Source organism: Osmerus eperlanus, chromosome 23, assembly GCF_963692335.1.
Source record: "Osmerus eperlanus chromosome 23, fOsmEpe2.1, whole genome shotgun sequence".
Lineage (NCBI taxonomy): Eukaryota > Metazoa > Chordata > Actinopteri > Osmeriformes > Osmeridae > Osmerus > Osmerus eperlanus.
In genome coordinates, this window is record NC_085040.1 from 3,152,842 (window position 1) to 3,173,609 (window position 20,768).

Genomic DNA, 20,768 nt, shown 5'->3' on the forward strand with positions numbered 1-20,768 from the left:
TGATATCCATCCATATTATTAAATATATCATTATAAATTACGTCCTTTGTTGCTAGAAACTAAATAAAGCTATCTAAACACGACAAGGTGAGCAATTCACCTTCTCAGCAGTGAAGGTATTGCGATATAATGTTGAATTAGCAATACTGCAGTCACGTTGTCAAACAATGACTAACTGTTACTGTATATACTGTGGCTAGCAACATAGCACAGCCTAATAGACAGCAACACATTACAATATTATGGATTTAAAAACATGACTAGTGCAATAAAGCTTCAGGATTCAAACCTATAATTTATACATTCCTTCACTGATATTACTGTTCAGAACAGGTGAAACAACTTAGTACACATGTCAGAGACTAGCTCCATGGACTACAGAATTCTATGGTCAGCTTGCAAGCTAGGGTGAAAATAAAGAACCATAAAATTGTCAAACCATATCACAGAAGGAAGGATGACAGAACAAGTATAGACAGGGGAACAGAATAGAGAAGAGGAGCGGAAAGGAGGGAGGAACAGAATGACAGCCAAACTACGAGGGGAGGAGCAGGGCATGGGCCGAGACTGAGAATAGAATGAAATGAAAAAAGAGGGTAAAAAGAGAGAGAGAGAGAACCGTCCCTCTGTTTTAGAAGCCGAGAGGATGGGGGGAGACCACCCCCCCCCGTTCTCCACCACGGCGGCGGAGATGGCCCGCAGGTTCTTGAAGAGCTGCGTGGATCGGCCGGAGCGGAGAGACCGGACGTCCTGCACGATCCTCCCATGGGCCTGGGTGAAGGAAAGGAGGAGAGGAAAGAAGGAGAAAGAGTGGCACGGAGAGAGGGGGGGAAACGGGGGAAAGAGCAGAGAGAATGAAGACAGCGGGGATGGAAGGGAGACATGGGGAGGGGGGGGGATAAGGTCATGAACCGATGACCGCTGACGAATAGCATCGTGCTGAGGAGGAGAGGTGGGCGGGGTCTCACCTCAACACACCAGGTCTCACACAGCACCTTCTCATGCTGGGCTGAGGGGTGACCCTGACTCAGGGAACGAGACGCCCTAAAGGAGACACACACACACAATGACAATTCAGTGTGTCAGTGTGTGTGACTGTGGAGGCCTATGAGTCCACAAGACTCTAACGTTTGAGTGTGTGTGTGTTCACCTGGACAGGACAACCACCATGGCATACAGGTCGATGGCACTGTCTGCCACTCTCTTGAGAACAAACTGCTCATCTGCAACGAGACCAGGAACAGCCGGTCGCGGAAGAGATCCTTTTTACACACTCACGATTCACAGGAAAAAACCACTTGCGGTTGTCACAGCGATGCTGAGTCACACCGCACAGTAGCGCAACAGCGATCAACAGTGATGGAGCGCAATGACTCACCTAGAATCTTCTTTCCGTGTTTGAGCAGAAGCTCCTCCACGATGGCGCCAAACTGCTCAATGGCCTTCACCATCTGGAGAGGAGATGTAAGGGGGGGGGGGGGGGGGGCTGTGAGGAGCGGCTCAAACAAACCTGGGCCTGGGCCGTGTTTGCTCACTGTGGATGTGTACACACACACACAGACTAACCAGTTCTCCGCTGTGCGCCAGCTCTGGGTGCACGGTTCCCTGAAGAGTCAGTCCTGTGCCAAAGCCTGCCTTCCTATGGAGAAACAGGACAGACCATATGTAATAGGAGTGTGTGTGTGTGAGAGAGTGTGTGTTTGTGTGTGTGTATGTGTTTCCAACCTCCTGGCCCTCTTGGAGATCTCTCCAGCCAACGCCCCAGCATTGCCCAGTGGGTTCTTCAGAGCCTTCTGCAAGCTCTTCAGATGGTTACCAGCATTCTGGAACACACAAAACACACACAAAACACACGTTAGAATGAAAATATACACCGGTTGACCGCGGGTCGAAAATGCTATGAGACACTTGACCGTGGTTACCTGGAAGCCATTGAGAGCCACGAAGAGCCGGAGAATGTCGTTGGTGCCTTCAAAGATCCGGAATATTCTCAGGTCCCTCATCACTCTCTCAACTCCTGCGCACACGTGACAAACAAGATGTCACATGATAAGACCAAGATTAGCCTGAGTGACGCCCTGCAGGGGTATGAGAGACCGGATGTCAGAACAGTACTGTGTAATTATCACCTCATTTAAAGGAAATTCCCTTGAAATGTGTATTGCGGTTTTTGTACAGAGCACTGATATTATGCAACTAGACAGAGAATTGTGAGGCTTATCCTGCGTCTGTGTAGCCTACTGTGAGGGGATAGGGAACTACCCCCATTCTCAGAGTCCCCCCGAACCACAGTAACGCTTCCTTTATTATGATTTTATGATTATGACTGGATAATTGCCTGAGTAGGTTGATTCTGGCTTTCTCCTTGTTCTTTATTCACCAAATGCACCGAGTTTGAAATCGAAATCTGTGGGTTGGAGCTGAACAACGGTTTGAAACTGACACGCACCACGGTGACATTACTGGGGACCTATATGACACTGTACTGCTGTATGTGAAGCCAGGCGAGGCTGTTGTCCTGCGAGTTAACCACAGACTCTCGTTCTAAACTGTTCTCTTCCTTCCTTCCACCTTGCTCTTTCTGTCTCCCCTGGTTGTTTCCACCTTCCCCCGGACTGTTGTAGTCAGACTGAGGTTTCTGCGGGCCATGTGTGAGGGCGTGTGCGTGTGTATGTGAGTGTGTGTATGTGAGTGTGTGTGAGCAGAGGTGCAGGCCTACATATGGCACCCTTGGCTATTGCTTATAGTGACAGTCACAAACACAAGCATGTCTGTCGATGTCGATAGGCCTCAACATTGGAGTGACGAGGATGCATGGGACGTGTATACTTATGACAAGTACGCTTGCAAAGAGTGTACTTAACCTTTTAAGGAGTGAGTTCTAAATATTACCGACGCTTCCACCAGAGTGAGTTCTTTTTCCAAAACGGAAGCTAGCTAGTTTTAGTTAGCTTCCGTTACCTAGCAACCTAGCATAATACTCGTAGCAATGCTACTACCTGCTAGTGTTACTTGTCAGCCTCCTAATTGTAAATTTTGAAGCCATACTATAGCGTTTGTCATATAGTTTTTGTCTATCGGAAAATAGTCGGTTGGAATGTTCAGAATCACACGTGTGACGGTACTCTGTGGGGCCCGCTTTCGAACGATCACATATGTGTGACGCTACTCCTTAACGGGTTAACTGTATGCTTATGCACTCACTCACCTTCATGAAACCCATTCCGCCCATGACTTGAATACACTCGTCTGTTACTGTCCAGGCTGCTTCCTGTCACACACACACACACACACAATTACAAGTTATCAACAATGCCACTTCCTCTGTTTACTGTCATGCCTCAACAAGATCTTGCTGATGGCCGCCTCGATCTGGAACTCCTTCGCCCCACTGTCCATGTTGCCACTCACTACACAGGGGGGAGAGGATGGGAGAGAGACCGGAGGGGAGAGAGAGAGAGAAAAGGAGTGAGAAAAATAGAGACGGGTATGGGTTAGGAGAATAGGAATCTAATATGATCATACATTCAAATAAGCTTTTCTGAGATGGCGAGGCGAGGGGAGGAGGGGTGAGATTGCACCTCGGTTACGTAGTGCAGCATGGCCATGCGTGCCACCTTCTACTGGATGGCACCGTAGTTGTGAATCTTGCTGCCAAACTGTGTTCTGTTGGCCGCGTGGTCCACCTGGAAGACGGAACGGAAACATGAGGACGACTAGAGCTGGATTTAACTGTCGCCATCTGGCAGTGAGATATGTTCAAACTCAACTCCAGCCATGTGATGGTAGATGAGACGACACCGGGCTAAACTAGACTACAGAAATGGAATCCCCCGCTCACAGCACTTTGTTGTTTACATGCTACTGCTTCTCTTAGCTGAAGAGGAAGAGCTGGAGACAAGCGCACCACGAGTCTTGCGGTGAGCTGGCAGACACAGTTCAGAAAGAAAAATCCGGGGCCTCTTCAACACCGCTGCCTCACGGTCAAGGCCCGTGGTAACCGCGGTGATTCTGGTGCAATAACCAGACACTTATCGGGAAGTGCACCATTGCATCACTTGCTGGATTTCATTGTTATTTTAGGAGATCTGACGGCCCTTTCATCTTAACCGCTAAAAGAACAGGGAAAGGTGACTTCTCACGTGACACCACAAGTGAAAAAACAGGCCGATTCAACGCATGCTGGGGAGTTTCCCGTTCGCCCACTTTACAGGAACCCGGGCTGTTCGGAGGAAGAAAATGATGGGGGACGGGGGAGGGATAAACGGATGTGAGACACAGCATAGAGCGAGAATGAGAGGAAATGAAAGAGAAAGCTGACATATTTTGAGCCTTTGTGCTTTTGGACCCCTTCATGGTCCTAGAGGAAGTCATGGTTAAGGTTGGACACCAGCGGGTCAGCCGAGCTACTCACAGCCTTGCCGATGACACCCTTCATGGTGCCGGAGAGGGCGGCGGCCATGCCGAAGCGTCCGTTGTTCAGGATGTTCATGGCCACCTTGAAGCCGCCGCCCACTTCTCCCAGAACGCAGTCGGCGGGCACGCGCACGTTCTCAAAGTACACCTCCGCCGTGTTGGACGCCTTGATGCCCATCTTCTTCTCTGGTGGGCCACTGGAAGGAGGAGGGGGAGGGGGAGCAGAGACAAAAAGGGAAGAGGGAAGTAGGGTGACAAATGAGGAAGCGAACATACACACACGTGTGCATCTTGAATGCCATCCATGTTTACGACCAAACTGAGTTGAAGTTATAAGTGTTCGCTCCAAATCTCTGTATCTCACTGTGTGATTCCCCCGAAGCTCCTCTCCACCACAAAGGCTGTGATCTTATCCTTCATCTGTCCTGTCTTGGGGTCTTTCACTGGGGTCTTGGCGAACACAGTAAAGATCTCTGCCAGACCTCCGTTACTGAGAAGGGTGGAGGAGAGGGGTGGAGGATAGGGATGGAGGAGAGGGGTGGAGGAGACGGGTGGAGGAGAGGGGTGGAGGAGAGGGGTGGAGGAGACAGGTGGAGGAGAGGGGTGGAGGAGAGGGGTGGAGGAGACAGGTGGAGGAGAGGGGTGGAGGAGAGGGGTGGAGGAGACAGGTGGAGGAGAGGGGTGGAGGAGAGGGGTGGAGGAGAGGGGTGGAGGAGACAGGTGGAGGAGAGGGGTGGAGGAGAGGGGTGGAGGAGACAGGTGGAGGAGAGGGGTGGAGGAGAGGGGTGGAGGAGAGGGGTGGAGGAGAGGGGTGGAGGAGACAGGTGGAGGAGAGGGGTGGAGGAGAGGGGTGGAGGAGACAGGTGGAGGAGAGGGGTGGAGGAGAGGGGTGGAGGAGAGGGGTGGAGGAGAGGGGTGGAGGGGATGAGAGGTGAGTTAAGCTCAGTGCTAAAGCGTTTGACTGAAGATCAAGAAGTTGCAGGTTCAAATCCCCCTGTACATTTACATTAAAAGGGAGAGCGGACGAGTCTTGTCAAAATGTGTTAGGAGACTGCACCGCCACCTTGTGGTGAAATGTAAGCATTGGTCGCAAGTTGTGCTTTGTGTTCCTGCGACTGGCTGCTGGAGAGTGGGGGTAAGCACTGGAGCATGTGTACAAGCTGTGTGTGTGCCCACCTGATCCAGATCTTGCTGCCGTTGAGAGTGAAGTACTGTCCACAGGGAGACTGGACTGCCGTGGTCCTGATAGAAGCAGCATCAGAACCACTGGCTGGCTCCGTCAGACAGAACGCTGCTATTGTCTCTCCTACACACACACACACACAGAGAGAGGGGGAGAGAGAGAGAGACAGACAGAGACACAGAGAGAGCGAGTGAGAGAGAGATTATCCACACATCCACCTGTCAATTGGACTGCTACACATGGGATGGTATCATGTGCAGGGGTACCAGCCCACCAGTCTCACCCGTGGCCAGCTTGGGAAGGTACCTCTCTTTCTGGGCAGGGTTGCCAAACAGCAGGATGCCCTTGAAGCCGATGGACTGGTGGGCACCCAGGGTGATGCCAACGCCTAGGTCGTGCATGCCCACGATCTCCACCAACCTGGCATACTGCACAGAGGGAGCCAAAGGAACAGAGCCAGTCAATATCAATTAGGGATGTGTCCACTGGTGTACAGGGGTGGTACCTGTGTGTTGGTAAGTACCGGTACAGTATATTCAGGGTGGGGGAGGGGTACCTGTGTGTTGGTGAGCCCCAGGCCTCCCAGGTCAGTGGGCACCTGGAGACCGAAGGCCCCCATCTCCTTGAGACCCTCCATCGTGTGGTCCTCCACCTTCTCCAGAGTGTCGTTCTTCATGGGGTCATTCACCTCCTAGGGAGGGATGGAGAAAGGTGATGGATAGCGGGACAGGGGAAAAGGTGGAAAGCTTGAAGGAGAAAGGCGTGAGAGGTAGTCGAACAGCAGGTCAACAGACAGCAGAGAGGTAAATATACAGGAAGCGGAACGGGAAAGAGTACCAGAAGTTCAACGCAAACGACCAAATCCAAAACGTTGTATTTACCTCGAAAAACTTGGACACAGGTCCGACCAGTTCTCTGAGGAACTGCTCCTGCTCCTCGTCCAACACTGTGAGGAAACAACCAGAATCCATGTTGGGACAAATACCTTCTCAAAACATCGCTGCAACGTCCTGACAACGTCAAAGCAACACTACACTAGGATCTTGAGACTTACCGGCGGGGTAGGGAAACACCTGAGCTGTACTGATCTGACCCTTGAACATGTTGACGGCAAACGACTTGGATTCCTGTCGGAAATATTCAACAAATGCACACTTAAGCTCCCTTTCACTAAAACGATTTCCCATAACTACTGCCAAGCCATCGTTGTCTAGGCCATTTGTTGTTAAGGAATCTGCCTGGCAAATTAAAGATGAAATGATAATACAGCACATAGAAAAAAGGGATGAACATTTATGAGGGTCGGAGCCCCATGGAGCCTGCAGATGTCTCCATTAGTCCCAGCATGTGTGAACTAGGAGCCCACATGAGGAGGTGGTGGGGGGGATTTAGACCATCTATAATAGTGTCCGTGTGTCCGTGTCCATACTATGCTGAGAGATGTCTTGTCCACAGTAGCTTTGGAAATGGAGGTGTCACTACCCACGGCAGGTTTCTCCAGGACAGCCTGGAGAGACAGCAGAAGGTGGGATGGGGGGGGGGGGTTAGGGGTGGGGGGGGGAGAGAGAGAAAGGGACATACTGTTATTTGATTGTTAAAGGTCAGCAGAATAGACAAAGATCCAGCCCAGTCTGGTCAGCTACCTTACCTTGAGTAGGGGAGTGACATGAACTGCTGCTGCTGCCCAATGGACCAAAGGTACAAGGACACGGTGCAGAGTCCTCATTCATTATTAGTAGTCCCCCATATTAGTAGTCCCCCATACTTGGGGCCTACTAATTGGGGTTCACAGAGAAACAGATACGCAGCCTAGCCTAGAACTCTTTATCGCTCACAACATATCTAATAACAGTGGCGACTGACTATAAACTGACAGCTGAATGTCACCATGGCACTTAATATGTATCTCTACTGTTTACGGGTGAAGGTATTGTGTATTTTATTGTATTCTGTGTTGTGTATACTGTCCATTGTATTTTGTTAGGTGTGCATTGTGTCGTGTAACAGATGCATAAATTGTGTTATGAATAAGAATTCTGGGTAATTGTTAAACTGCTATGTTGCCAGGAACTGCACCAAATATCTTCACCCACTGTTGTACTTGTGCATATTGCTGAGTGACATTAACATTTGATTTAGCCACAAATCTCTCGTCACGATGCTGACTTCCGCAATCATTCACGAGTCACGTGGACGGTGTGAACCTTGCTCTACTTTTTCATACGGGGGGGATTGAGGACATGTCCTCGAATATTTCCAACACAGTTCGATGACCCGGTCAAACAAAAACCCCATTAGCTATGTGCACAGCTAACAATGTCAGAAAAAATGATGTGAATGTTGTGTTAAGTCAAAAGCAACTGCACTGCTGTCGCTAGGAAGACTGTCAGGTGTCAGCTAGCTTGTTTTGAAATATATATTTTTCTCACCTCCGCAGTTTGAGTTGCGTAGGGTCGGGCATTCTGAACTGTTACCAAGGCACTGGCTGTACGTCTGGCTCTAAAATAAGACAAGTACAGCAACGATCGTCAGTGGAGAAATGCACAGTTTATTAAGGAACCATGCACAACGTATCCAAGCAAAACAACATTCACTATCAACAATACGTCTGTTTTGCTTACCCCAGTCCAACTAAGGCAGGTGAAATACGTAGAACAGAGCTACACATAGCAGGGGTTTGGCTCACTTTCCGCAGTAACATGTTTGGTGATCTTCGGGTACAGTAATTCTTTGTTCCGAGGGAAAGAAATGCCTGAAATTAGCTAGTTGACTGTAAAACTAAAGTAATGTATGTCTAGTCTAGCCTTGTCCGAACACAAGCAGGTAAGTTACTCATGTACCATCTTAGGATCTGGAAACCGATCACATCATTGTTTAACAACACGTGACGTCAAACGGTCTCACATGTGCAGCAATGCTCTACTTGTTTATACTCTGTTCTATTCTTGTAGTGTAAATTCGAATTTACTACAGCATTTGTCAACATGTGACTTTGTGAGTTGTACACATATAGAGCTATCAGTTCCATCATCTCAAATCAACTTCACATACAACACAAAAAGAAAGTTTGAAAATCAAGTCTTTTGCTAATTTATTCTCAGATACAGACACAAAAAAAAAGTTACAACACAAATTCAAGCAATGTGATTCTGAACAGACGTGACAAACTGCAGTACTGTGACGCACCACCTCTTCATTTAGCACCTTTATTGTTCGGTTAAACGTCTAGTCACTCGTACAAAATGGCTGCTTACATGGGATACTACATAACATGAGGGGAAAGGTGAAATCAAAAAGGGACGCACAACTGTGTAAAGGTGCCCCTTATGAAATCCCAAAGTACCAATTTTTGGCTGTAACCCCTTTCTACCCTCTAGTAGTACCAATTTAAATTCCACGTAGTCCTAGACAGTGTTACATGGTTGGCTCAACTCTTTACAATCAAGCTTCATAATTACACTCCCTTTACCTGGCAGAGGTATGCCACTTGTCCTTTGACCTACTGATTCACATTAGAGAGTTTGCTATTCTGTCATGTTGCATTAAGAAGAAAGTTATATACATACATACACAAAATCGTTGAAAAAAAGAGAGAAAGGAATAAAAAAAACTAATTGGCACACAATTTAATACAAAAGGGGTTTGTTCTTTGAGTAGGAGTGTGTATATATGGTCTTTTTTCTATCATTTACTGAAAAAGAAAGCACTCACAAAAAAACTCAGATACCAATAAATCTATGAAAAATACAGTACCAATACAATGCAATTTCATTTTAATCTCTTTATGAGGGCTCAGAACATTTGCGCCCTCAAGTGATAAAGCACAGTCAGTGCAACCACCCAGTTCCTCTGGGCTGGAGTTCGTTTCTTCAGTCTAGTCCAATGAAAGGCAGCTACTGTTCTCAGCCTAGTCCCCGTGTAGGAAAGACAAACATTGTTAATCACTAAATTGGTTTGAAAACACATTCTGGCTCACTGAGGGAGTGTCAGAGGCATAACCAACCCAATAGACACACACGCACACACACACATGACTACAAATCAAACAAGAGTTAGAGGACTTCAGTTTTTGATATTCAGCACAACAGCATGTTGTAGCAGTTGGAAAGTGTGGCGAGAGTGTCCAGGCTAAGACCTTACTTTGTCATCATTGTAGATCTTTAAATGGTAGAAGGTAAACTCGAGAGGTTACTGTATGTTCCAGAGATGCTGCCAAGGTTTATATTGTCGTTTCTGTTAGAACAGTATACTAATACTGGTCTCACAATAAGGTCAAACCCTGTTCCCACCAGACTCAAAATATGCAAGCACAGACTACAAGCTACCACCAGATCTCATATTCAGTCATCATCAAGAGGAATGGATACTCAATCACACTGCTGGATCTCAAACGCACGCACGCACCCTCCCTCCCTCCCACACACACACCCACACACACACACACACACATCCTATCAAACACATTTATACACACACACAATTATTTCTGACCCGCTACCTCCATTACATGACGTCCACAAAGAACTCACTGGGGTTGCCCATGGCCAGGTGGAAGGACTGGCGTGACGCAGTCAGCTCTGGGGGTACAGAGGCCAGGTCACGGGTAGGGGGGGCTCCAGGGGGTCCCCCCGGGGTGGAGGAGGGGGGCGGGGGTAGCGCCGGGTGAGGTGGGGTCGAGTGGAGCTGCTGGGGGTGTGGGTGGGCGTGGAGATGAGGGGGCCCCATGACAGGGTGTGCGTGTGGGTGTTGCGGCACCATCATCACCATCATGGGGTTGTAGGGCAGTGGGATGCCTGGGGGGTACGGGGACATGTGCGGGGGAGGCGTCGGGCGGTGATGATGCGAGCGCTGCGAGGAGGCGTGGCTGTGCTCGCTTGGCGTCGCCGAGCCGTGGTCTCGTCTCAGGCTGCTGCGGGTGGAGTAATCCGATTCGCTGCCGCTGCCCGAGCGGGAGTCGGCTCCTCCTCCACCGCCCCCCGAGGGGGACTTTTCTCCACCCCCCACGGTGCTGCCGGGGCCCTTAGTGCCTCGCCTCCTCTCACCCTCGCTCCGCGTTGACCCGCTGCTCCGACTCCCTGAAGAGACAAACACACAGGTCAGAGCCGGTTGAAACCGGTTCCTGGGGCGTCTAAAAACATCTTGGAACAGGTTGGAAGAGCCAGACAGTTACACGTTTTTCCACATCTACTAGACACAAGGATACACTTCTTTAAACTTTGGAGTTTGAATCTCCCCTACCTCCCCCCTCCCTCCCTCTCTCCCCCTCCCTTCGTTCTCTTCCTGTTCCCTCTTGCTCCCCCACCCCCCTCCTCACTCACCCTCGCTGTGCTGGCTGCCCGTGCTGCCGGGGGCGTAGCTGTAGCTGGTCAGCTCGTGGTAGGGTGGAGGCTGGCTGGTGTAGGGGTGGTTGGGGTAGGGCTGGTAGGGGAAGGTGTGCATCAGGGGCCAGGGCGTGGCCCCCGGGAGGGGCAGCGGGGCCAGAGTGTCCTGGTCCGAGGCCCCGCTGGAGCCGTCGTTGTCGTTTAGGGACAGGTTGGCCATGTCTGGGAGAGGGAGAGAAAGGAAAGGAGGAAAGAGGGATACAATGATGGAATGGAAACAAGGAGTTACTCTTTTGGAAAGGTTTTCGTAAAAGCCTATGAATCACGTTGGACAAAGAACAGCAGACATAAAACCTAAAACTGACTAAACTAACTGACAGAGAGACAGACAGACAGACAGACAGACAGACAGAGAGAGAGAGAGAGAGAGAGAGAGAGAGAGAGTAACCCTCAGAGCTAGTCGGAGCATCACAGACGGCCCAGTACTCACAGTTCTCGCAGTCGCTGAAGTCTCCGAAGATGTAGTAGCACTGCTCGGAGAAGGTGATCTTGTTGACGGTGTGGCGGATGAAGCCGGCCTTCAGCAGGTTGCTGGCGTACTTCCTGGCCTCACGGCGGTCCTGGAAACCCTCGATGTGGTGGTATAGCCACTCCACTACGTCTGACCCTGGAGGGAGAGAGAGGGTTCAACACACACACACACAAAGGGAACAATCTATCATGCTACAATCAGATTTGTTGTTGTTGTTGTTGTTGTTGAGGGAGAGAAAACCAAGGGACAGGTGGACACCCTCACCCAGGAAGGCGTTGGGGATGGTGATCTTGAGCCACATCCGGTCCCTGACCTCCAGACCAGACTCTGGGGAGGCCATGGCCTTGGCCACCGAAGCCATGTCAGAGTGGAGCGACAGGTTGAAGTCGTCAAAACCTGCAGGCGTGGAAGGGAAGAGACAGACAGACAGACAGAGACAGACAGAGAAGAGAGAGAGAGAGAGAGAGAGAGAGGAAGGGAGTGATAGAGTGTGGGGGGGGGTGAAAGAAAACAACATACAGATTTATTTTATTTTTTTATCGCATGAGAATAAAACCACAGCAGACAAGAAGAGGAAACCAGATGTGGAAGATGGCTCCCGTAGCGAGGCTGAATAGAGAGATGAATGAACTGAACCTGGCAGGAGATGATAGGATGACAATAACAGATACAGACACAAAAGGAAGACAGGATGACAGACCAGGTCAGACATATTACACACGGTATGAAGAGAAAGGCAGACCGGCAGAGCAGAGCCTGACAAATATGCTCAATATCTGTGGGAGGGACAGAGTAAGAAGAATGTTTATTTTCTTTTTTTGGGGGGGGGAACAAAAAGTAAGAACAGCTAACCTAGCAAAGAAGAAAACTACAAAACTCACGCTCGGTCTCGGTGACGGAGGAGGAGGACGTGATGGTGCTGAGAGAGGAGCTGCCGGGGTATGGAGGGTACACCCCCGTCAGAGCCACGGAATGGCTCACCCACGCTGCCGGGTCAATGGGGCGGATAGGCTCATCTGTAGGGAGAAGGGGGGTGGGGGGTGGAAGGAACCATGTAACGACCATTTCAAATCCATCCAGATCCACAGACAGGACTGGGCGCTGGACGGCCACGTGGTCTGATGATGTGAGTCAGATGGCTGAGCGGTTAAGGAGTCGGGCTAGTAATCAGAAGGTTGTTGGTTCGATTCCTGGCCATGCCAAATGACGTTGTGTCCTTGGGCAAGGCACTTCACCCTACTTGCCTCGGGGGAATGTCCCTGTACTTACTGTAAGTCGCTCTGGATTAGAGCGTCTGCTAAATGACTAAATGTAAAGTAAATGTAAGTGACCAGAGAGGGAGTAGGACAGGAACTCACTGCGTGGGAGGGTGAAGTAGCCCTGAGGAGAGGGGTCCCAGCACTTCGCCACGGTCAGTATGATTGGCCTGAGAGGAGTGAGAGAGAGAAACGGTCAAGGACGGTGGAGAGAAACCGTTTTTATTTCCACGGTTACCACCCCCGACCTTTATAATCTGTGTTTTTTTGGTTCACTTGTGAACTTGACAGTGGCGTGTTCGTCGGTTTGGCATCAGAGCCAGGCAGGCGAGCGGAGGGACTCACCCGGGCTTGTGCACGATCTCCCTCAGCACTCTCACCGCATCGTCGTTGCTCATGTTCTCAAAGTTGATGTCGTTCACCTGCGCGCGACAGGACGGAGAGAACAGGACGTTCACACACAACGTTCACACAGCCGCCCATCATTCAGGGCGAGCATGTTCCGGAACGTTCGCGCTCCATAACCCATCTTGCGGGTTGGAAATCACTGTGTATGAAGAGACGCTAGACTAGGAAGCCATTATTGGGGACGTGTTCCTTTCAGCATGTGAGGGGTGCAGGGGAGGGGGGGTCACCTCTGAGGGGTGGGGGGGAGGGGGGGAAGTCACCTCTGAGGGGTGGGGGGGGGGGAGGGGAAGGGGTCACCTCTGAGGGGTGGGGGGGGGGGAGGGGAAGGGGTCACCTCTGAGGGGTGGGGGGGGGGGGAGGGGAAGGGGTCACCTCTGAGGGGTGGGGGGGGGGGAGGGGAAGGGGTCACCTCTGAGGGGTGGGGGGGGGGAGGGGAAGGGGTCACCTCTGAGGGGTGGGGGGGGAGGGGAAGGGGTCACCTCTGAGGGGTGGGGGGGGGGGGAGGGGAAGGGGTCACCTCTGAGGGGTGGGGGGGCGGGGAGGGGAAGGGGTCACCTCTGAGGGGTGGGAGGGGGAGGGTAGGGGGGGGGGGGGGTTGTGGTTGGAAGGAACCATATAACAAACCATCACATAACACACACAGGCACACTGTCAGGACTGGGAGCTGGATGGTGCGACATCCCGCGGTGGTCACCTACCCCGGTCCTCACCTGCAGCAGCATGTCCCCGGGCTCGATGCGGCCGTCCGCCGCCACCGCCCCGCCCTTCATGATGGAGCCGATGTAGATGCCCCCGTCCCCCCGCTCGTTACTCTGCCCCACGATGCTGATGCCCAGGAAGTTGTACTTCTCTACAGGGGGGGAGGGGGTAAAAGAGATATGAGGAGAGACGGGAGGAGAGGAGATATAGGAGACGGGAGAGACGGGAAGAGGATAACTTCAATGGAAGGAGCAGGAGGGAGAGAGAGAGAGAAAGGGGAGAGAGAGGGGGTAGAGAGAGAGAGAGAGAGAGGGGGTAGAGAGAGAGAGAGAGAGAGAGAGAGAGAGAGGGGGAGAGAGAGGGGGGAAAGAGATACAGACCCATGTTGAGTGTGACAGTGATGATGTTCAGGGACATGGTGGAGTCGGTCACACTGCTGAAGGACGACGCCTAGTGGACAAAACACAGCAACCCCGGGTCAACACCAGGCAGGAGAACAGAGCATCTACCGCTACTTCACAACTAAACTGAATCGCAAAATGAACACATGCAGTACGGGAAAATCTGCATATTGTATCCAACTCAAATAACTTCCATGTCGGCCACTTGGCGCACTGACCCTCTCCAGGCGCGGGGGGCGCTGTTTCCTGCGGCGGCGGTGGCGCTTGAGGAGGCGCGAGGCGGTGCTCTGCTCCGTGGAGCTGCTGAAGCGGCTCATGGTGTCGTCGTCGTCCGAGTCGCAGAAGCTAGTGGTGTCCAGCTCGCTGCTCATCACCGTGCTGGCGCTCTCGTAGCCCGCCAGGTGGCGCTCCAGGCGGCTCTGGCCGTTCACGCGCGGGCCTGGGGCACCACAGAGGAAGACACGGGTGGGGTCATTTCCTGTTTCTCTCTCTTTTTCTTTTTTCTATCTTCTTCTGAAGACTTAATAGTCCCCGACTCATCCTAGTTCCATACTGATGTACAGCAGCAGTACTGGGAGGGTTACTACTGTAGCAGTACTACAGCAGAGTGTATATATGGTCTGTATATATAATATGTAGGTGTATATATATATATATATATATATGGTCACAACATGATTGTAGCATGATAACTGGGAGGGTTACTACTGTAGCAGTACTACAGCAGCAGTGCTGGGAGGGTTACTACTGTAGCAGTACTACAGCAGCAGTGCTGGGAGGGTTACTACTGTAGCAGTACTACAGCAGCAGTGCTGGGAGGGTTACTACTGTAGCAGTACTACAGCAGCAGTGCTGGGAGGGTTACTACTGTAGCAGTACTACAGCAGCAGTGCTGGGAGGGTTACTACTGTAGCAGTACTACAGCAGCAGTGCTGGGAGGGTTACTACTGTAGCAGTACTACAGCAGCAGTGCTGGGAGGGTTACTACTGTAGCAGTACTACAGCAGCAGTGCTGGGAGGGTTACTACTGTAGCAGTACTACAGCAGCAGTGCTGGGAGGGTTACTACTGTAGCAGTACTACAGCAGCAGTTCTGGGAGGCCGCCCTCACCGTGTTGCTCCATGCCCTCCCTGTGCCGGGGTCTCTCCCTCCTGAAGGAGACCACAGACTCTGTCTCCGTCTGGTCGTCCAGGGTGTCCACGCTGCCCACGCTGCCCGCCGCGTTAGGGCTGTACAGGGAGGGGAGGGAGGGGGTTAAAGAACCAAGCTTTCCACAGAGACGGGGCCCTTATCAAAGCCCTACCAGAGTCCTGCAAGGGGATAATGTACAGCTAGCCGACATTACCCAACAGACCGCAAATAGCCCCTAATGCATGACCTCTACATGGTGCTCAGCCCATATCACATGACCATATAACAGCTTAATTATACTCTCAGTGCAGCATAGTACACAATGGACTGGGGCTCTAAGACCAAGATCACATAATGAAGGGAGAACACTGGAAAACTGGTGGGTAACTTGAGACTGGGCAGAGAGAGGTGTTCGCTATCAGCTACTGTATGTGCAGTAAGAGATACAGTAAGGAAGGGAGTGGGACACCACTGTTATGACAATGTGTGTGTGTGTGTGTGTGTGTGTGTGTGTGTGTGTGTGTGTGTGTGTGTGTGAGCGCGGGCACGTTCTCACTGGAAGGACGGGGGTCTGGAGTCTCCGATGCCGCCCGTCCTCTCGACAGGTGGGGGAGGCAGAGGGGGGGGAGGGGGGGAGGGCTGGGGCCGGACCTCAGCTGGGGGGGGGAGCGCTGCTGCCGGGGGCTCCACGGTGGGGGTGTCTGATGATACCAACTGAGGAGAGGGGATGGGAGGGGAGGGGTGGAGGAGGGGGGATAGGAGAGGAGGGGAGGGGGGGATAGGAGAGGAGGGGAGGGGGGGATAGGAGAGGAGGGGAGGGGGGGATAGGAGAGGAGGGGGGGGATAGGAGAGGAGGGGAGGATAGGAGAGGAGGGGGGGGATAGGAGAGGAGGGGAGGGGGGGATAGGAGAGGAGGGGGGGAATAGGAGGGGAGAGGAGAGGAAAATAAGCCGAAGAGAGGGTGAGAAAGGAAGAGAAATGAAAGGCATGGTTAAAGGGGGGGGTAAGATAAGATGTCAACTGCTTTGACACAAACATCTCACCTCATTCAGATGATAATCTAAAAGGCAAACTGAAATGCTATCCCGTTACTTAACCTGTCTTCTTTCATTATCCTTCTGGAGTGCTCCCCCCCACCCCCCCCCCCCCCACACACCCTCAATCACACACAATCAACAAAACCCAGGGACATACACTCACACAGTCACACACACACAGTCACACACACACAGTCACACACACACAGTCACACACACACAGTCACACACACAGTTACAGCTCCACGCATGGCTGCAAGGTAGGAGGAAACACACCCAGGCAATTAAACCCCATCGATATCTCTGGGAATACAGTGACCTCACTCTGAAATCACAGACTGACGCAACCACGCACGTCACAAGAACGCCTACCTAGCAACCGCTACGGTTGGTCATTATAACAAGGACCCCCCCCAAAAAGCAATATGTTCACATTTCTGGGGGGGGGGGGGGGATTAGCTGTTGGGAACTAGGGTGACTTGCTGTCACTATGCAGGTTTAATTGGATGCAAGCGCAGCTGTCAAAACTAATTGTCGCCACATAACATTCCCTGTCTCCCCCTTCCTCTCTCAATCCCTCTAATGGTGGAGCCTTTCTCCTGGGGGATTCCTCCGTCCACTCGGCCGAGCGATCGCGTATCGCTCCCTCTAGTCTCCTCTCTTTGTCCACCCCTTTTAATCCCTCCTGCCTTCCTCCTGTGCACTCAGCAGACGCCTCGAGGCCCCAGGCCAGCTTAAGCCGTGTTTCCGCCGCCAGAACCTTTCCCCTGGAACTAGGAACTTTGTCCAGAACTCACTGTGTTTCCACTGCAGGGACCAGGGGTCTAAATGGAGTCGTAGGGAGGAAAAACCAGGAAGTCTCTGCTCAGGGGGGTAGTACAAAAATGCAGGGACTTTGAGGGTGGGGCTTGCAGAGCTGGACATTTCGTATTGGTCAAGTTCTTGTAGCAGGAGTTGTGCTTAGCAGTGTCGCACAATAAATGACTCTTCTTCATGGTGTATGTAAGTAAGTAAGTAAGTAAGTAAGACTTTATTTATATAGCACTTTTCTTACAAGAATTGCAGCTCAAAGTGCTTTACATAAAATCCGAGCTGCCACTTGCAGTTTCTAATAAATGGTGCATATGTCAGTGGAACAATTTGCCTAATCTTCTGGGGAAAGTTCCTGCTGAGCAAATGCAGCTAACAATAACCTTTCTAGTTCCTTTCTAGTTAGTGTGTGTGTGTGTGTGTGTGTGTGTGTGTGTGTGTGTGTGTGTGTGTGTGTGTGTGTGTGTGTGTGTGTGTGTGTGTGTGCTTACCCATGACACCACTCTTCCGTTGAAGCAGGGCAGCTTGGCACTTTCATCTGAAATCTCTTCCTTCACCACCCTGCGAGAGATGGGAGAGGCAGAGAGATGGAAGGAGAGGCAGAGAGATGGGAGAGGCAGAGAGATGGAAGGAGAGGCAGAGAGATGGGAGAGGCAGAGAGATGGGAGGAGAGGCAGAGAGAGCGTGTGTAAAAGAGAGAGAGATATAGAAAAAACAGACACAGAGCCAGTCAGCGACCAGGTCATACCGAGGTCTGTGTCTTGTTCTACAAACAGCAACACACACAAACACAAACATAACCATTCACAGCTGTAACATTTCCCAGTGACTCACCATCGTTACCCATACCAGGAGGTAAGAAGTAAACACACAGGCACACACACACACGCACACACACCTTCCTTCGGACTGCTTTTCCACCCTCAAACGTCTCCTGCTTGTGGGCTAGTTAGGCTGTTCTGTCTCGCGGGCACAGGAGACAAGCTCACGAGACAGATAGCATCTCTCTGCTGTGTAATTTCTCGGAGACAGCGTGTTATTACAGCAGTGCTTGGGACCGAGCAGGACATAACTGCTACACAGATAGACACTTAACTGCCCCTTGAGGGTTACAACTCAAGTCTTTTTCGGCTTCATTTGTCTTCTGTGTGTGTGTAGACAGCCTGCTCGGCCCCACTGGGGTTTGTAAGCAGCTGTTGAGGGCTGGTTTTGTGGTTGAGTGTTAGCCCCACGCCAGGTTGTTGTGGGCACTGGGGAAGGATCATCGCAGAAGGCTCAGTGTGCTAGTGTGTGTCCGGAGTGGAGTGACTGTACAGCCTTAGTAACCGCTCCCTTTATCCATGTTGTGCTATTTTATTCTCTCTCTCCTCTCTCTCTCTCTCTCTCTCTCTCTCTCTCTCTCTCTCTCTCTCTCTCTCTCTCTCTCTCTCTCTCTCTCTCTCTCTCTCTCTCTCTTCTCTCCTCTCTCTCTCTCTCTCTCTCCTCTCTCTCTCTCTCTCTCTCTCTCTCTCTCTCTCTCTCTCTCTCTCTCTCTCTCTCTCTCTCTCTCTCTCTCTCTCTCTCTCTCTCTCTCTCTCTCTCTCTCTCTTCTCTCTCTCTCTCTCTCTCTCTCTCTCTCTCTCTCTCTCTCTCTCTCTCTCTCTCTCTCTCTCTCTCTCTCTCTCTCTCTCTGAGGTCACACTTAAATTGCATCCAGAGTCTGGACAAACAGATGCAACATTCTGCTCCTAGCAGACTAATTGTCCTCATACCTTACCATTCCAAATAAACAGATGACCTCACTTCAGACCATTTCAAGCACACTCTAAAATGCTTTGGATAAAACACACACACCTCAAAAATGTAGGAATCTCAAAAACATCTTGACGAAAATTTGTTTCTAATCCTTAACGACCACAAAACACACAGTTTGACCATCTATTCATTCAAACACATTCTATTTTCCAAAACAGGAAACACCCCTCTCATTTCTGTAGATCTGCAAATAGCTCCTGTCCAGCCCCAGGTTCCACTAGCCTAGCATGGCCCACAGCTTGCCTTGCCTCACACCTTCCAGACTGACAGCTGGTTTGCTTTTTGAACTTCCTAGAGACATCTAAAAGATTTGGATGCTGAATTATGTTACGATAAGGCCCCAGTTCAACAGTTTTTCCTGGATTAAGCTCCCACCAATTCAGAACTGTCGTAGTGTGTTTGTGGGGGTACAAGCCTTACAATTTATTTAACAGAAGCACATCTCCAAGTTGACTAAGCTTGCCACAAAGACATGTTCCATTTCCCCAAAGTAGAGAAATGCAGCACTGACAAGCAAACCGGCATTGAAAGATGAATTGCTTGAGGAGAGAACTCTCTCAGACTCTAGGATTTATCTGAGAGAAGCAGATAAAGGCTGAAGAGGAGAGGGAGAGAGAAATAGAGTGAGAGAATAAAAGGGTAGCAGGCCAAGGCCAGTGTAAAGAAGGGAGACAAAAACCTGGCTGTTCTCCCAAAAAGAAGAAAAGCTGAGGATTTCTCAAGATGATGGAGCGGGTCGAGAGAAAGAGAGAGGGAGGGATTAGTAAAAAGATAACTAGGCAGTGTGATAGAGGCGACTATAATTCTTAAGTGTGAGAATTGCGCCTGCATTTAAAGTAAGTTACCTACCAACACATTATGTCCTAACTCGAAGCCGGAATCTTTTAATCTTGCAACAAGGGCTTGGTCACTGTTTGAATACAAATGAGGTGGTTGTCCAGTGAGATAGACAAACCTCTTCTCATGGAATTGGCCATTCACAGTTGCGTAACTTTATAGCCCATTTGGTGACCAAAAGACTATGACCACGCAAACAGACACACTTTGTAACAATTCATCCATTAATTGACTTTCTTTCCCCTCGCAACATTGTATCGAGTCGAGATCTGCAGACCAAAAAAATCTGTTACTAATGATTTACTTGCTTTCTTAGTCACTGCGCCAAAATACTTTCTTTAGAGTAACTTTTGATCGATGTAATGTCCCAATTCAAGTCTGGGTCACGATCACTCATTTGCATGGGACTCGCAGCCTCTCCTGCACAATCACGGCTAGTCACTCACCCAAAGTCTTGGTCCATAGACTTGAAAAAGAATTTGTAGTTGGGCTTGTTCAAGACCTGTTTGAAATCCAACAAGGTAATGTTTTCGGCAGGAATGGGTATCTTCACCAAGTATGGAGTCTCCTCTTCGTCGATGTGGTATATTATTTTGGTTTCTGCCATTGCGCCTATTCTTTTTTCAGCTGTCCCACAAAAAATATGAGAGGTAATCGGTTAGCAGCTATGTGGCTAACGGAAAGGGGGTGAGGTGAAATGCTGGCTAGTGAGTTTACTCTTGGCCAGGACAAACAAAAAAAGTACAAAATCTTGTAAATTAAAGCGCCTCTCCCCTAACAGTCTAATTGTGAAAGATACAAACTCACATTCCCCCAGACGAAGGGGTTAAAAAGCACGCACACGCAACATTCACACGATCGACTACCCACAACTTTTCCCCTAACAAAAACATACGGAGGGGAGGGGGTCTAAAACTTTTCTATGCAAGTTAGCCAACGCGGC

The 20,768-nt window shown here is 50.5% G+C and overlaps 2 protein-coding genes across 4 annotated transcripts; both read right to left on the minus strand.

Moving 5' to 3' along the window:
- Positions 1–483: 483 nt before the first annotated feature.
- acadvl (acyl-CoA dehydrogenase very long chain) lies at positions 484–8,510 on the minus strand. The gene is given in 23 exon segments (XM_062449981.1): positions 484–673; positions 676–771; positions 969–1,044; positions 1,151–1,223; positions 1,379–1,451; positions 1,567–1,639; positions 1,726–1,823; positions 1,923–2,017; positions 2,487–2,518; positions 2,742–2,864; positions 3,186–3,264; positions 3,333–3,413; positions 3,569–3,686; positions 4,415–4,613; positions 4,781–4,906; positions 5,593–5,722; positions 5,883–6,027; positions 6,156–6,290; positions 6,481–6,545; positions 6,654–6,726; positions 7,029–7,106; positions 8,029–8,098; positions 8,221–8,510. Coding segments are annotated over 23 exon segments (2,160 nt in total). The 5' UTR covers positions 8,301–8,510; the 3' UTR covers positions 484–631.
- Positions 8,511–8,660: 150 nt separating this feature from the next.
- dvl2 (dishevelled segment polarity protein 2) lies at positions 8,661–20,738 on the minus strand. Of its 3 annotated transcripts, XM_062449679.1 has the most exons (15): positions 20,272–20,738; positions 17,686–17,755; positions 15,904–16,061; positions 15,327–15,445; positions 14,435–14,655; positions 14,196–14,265; positions 13,815–13,966; positions 13,054–13,130; positions 12,811–12,878; positions 12,334–12,468; positions 11,717–11,848; positions 11,411–11,587; positions 10,918–11,142; positions 10,129–10,674; positions 8,661–9,506 (listed from the first exon to the last, which is right to left on the minus strand). In XM_062449679.1, the coding sequence occupies exons 1-15, from the start codon at positions 20,430–20,432 to the stop codon at positions 9,502–9,504; spliced, it is 2,316 nt and encodes a 771-aa protein (XP_062305663.1). In that variant the 5' UTR covers positions 20,433–20,738; the 3' UTR covers positions 8,661–9,501. The 3 variants fall into 3 exon arrangements, with proteins under 3 accessions (XP_062305663.1, XP_062305661.1, XP_062305662.1); XM_062449677.1 differs by having other exon boundaries at positions 8,661–10,674; positions 20,272–20,737; XM_062449678.1 differs by having other exon boundaries at positions 8,661–10,674; positions 13,827–13,966; positions 20,272–20,736.
- Positions 20,739–20,768: the final 30 nt, after the last annotated feature.

What these genes read in the sequence shown, in the direction of transcription:
- dvl2 (XM_062449677.1), bottom strand. Translation starts at nt 20,432, where the DNA reads ATGGCAGAAACCAAAATAATATACCACATCGACGAAGAGGAGACTCCA. An exon ending in ACGGAAGAGTGGTGTCATGG is followed by an intron (nt 16,062 to 17,685) that starts GTAAGCACACAC and finishes CCCTCTCCTCAG; the next exon opens with TTGGTATCATCAGACACCCC. An exon ending in CACTGTCACACTCAACATGG is followed by an intron (nt 13,967 to 14,195) that starts GTCTGTATCTCT and finishes CCCCCCCTGTAG; the next exon opens with AGAAGTACAACTTCCTGGGC.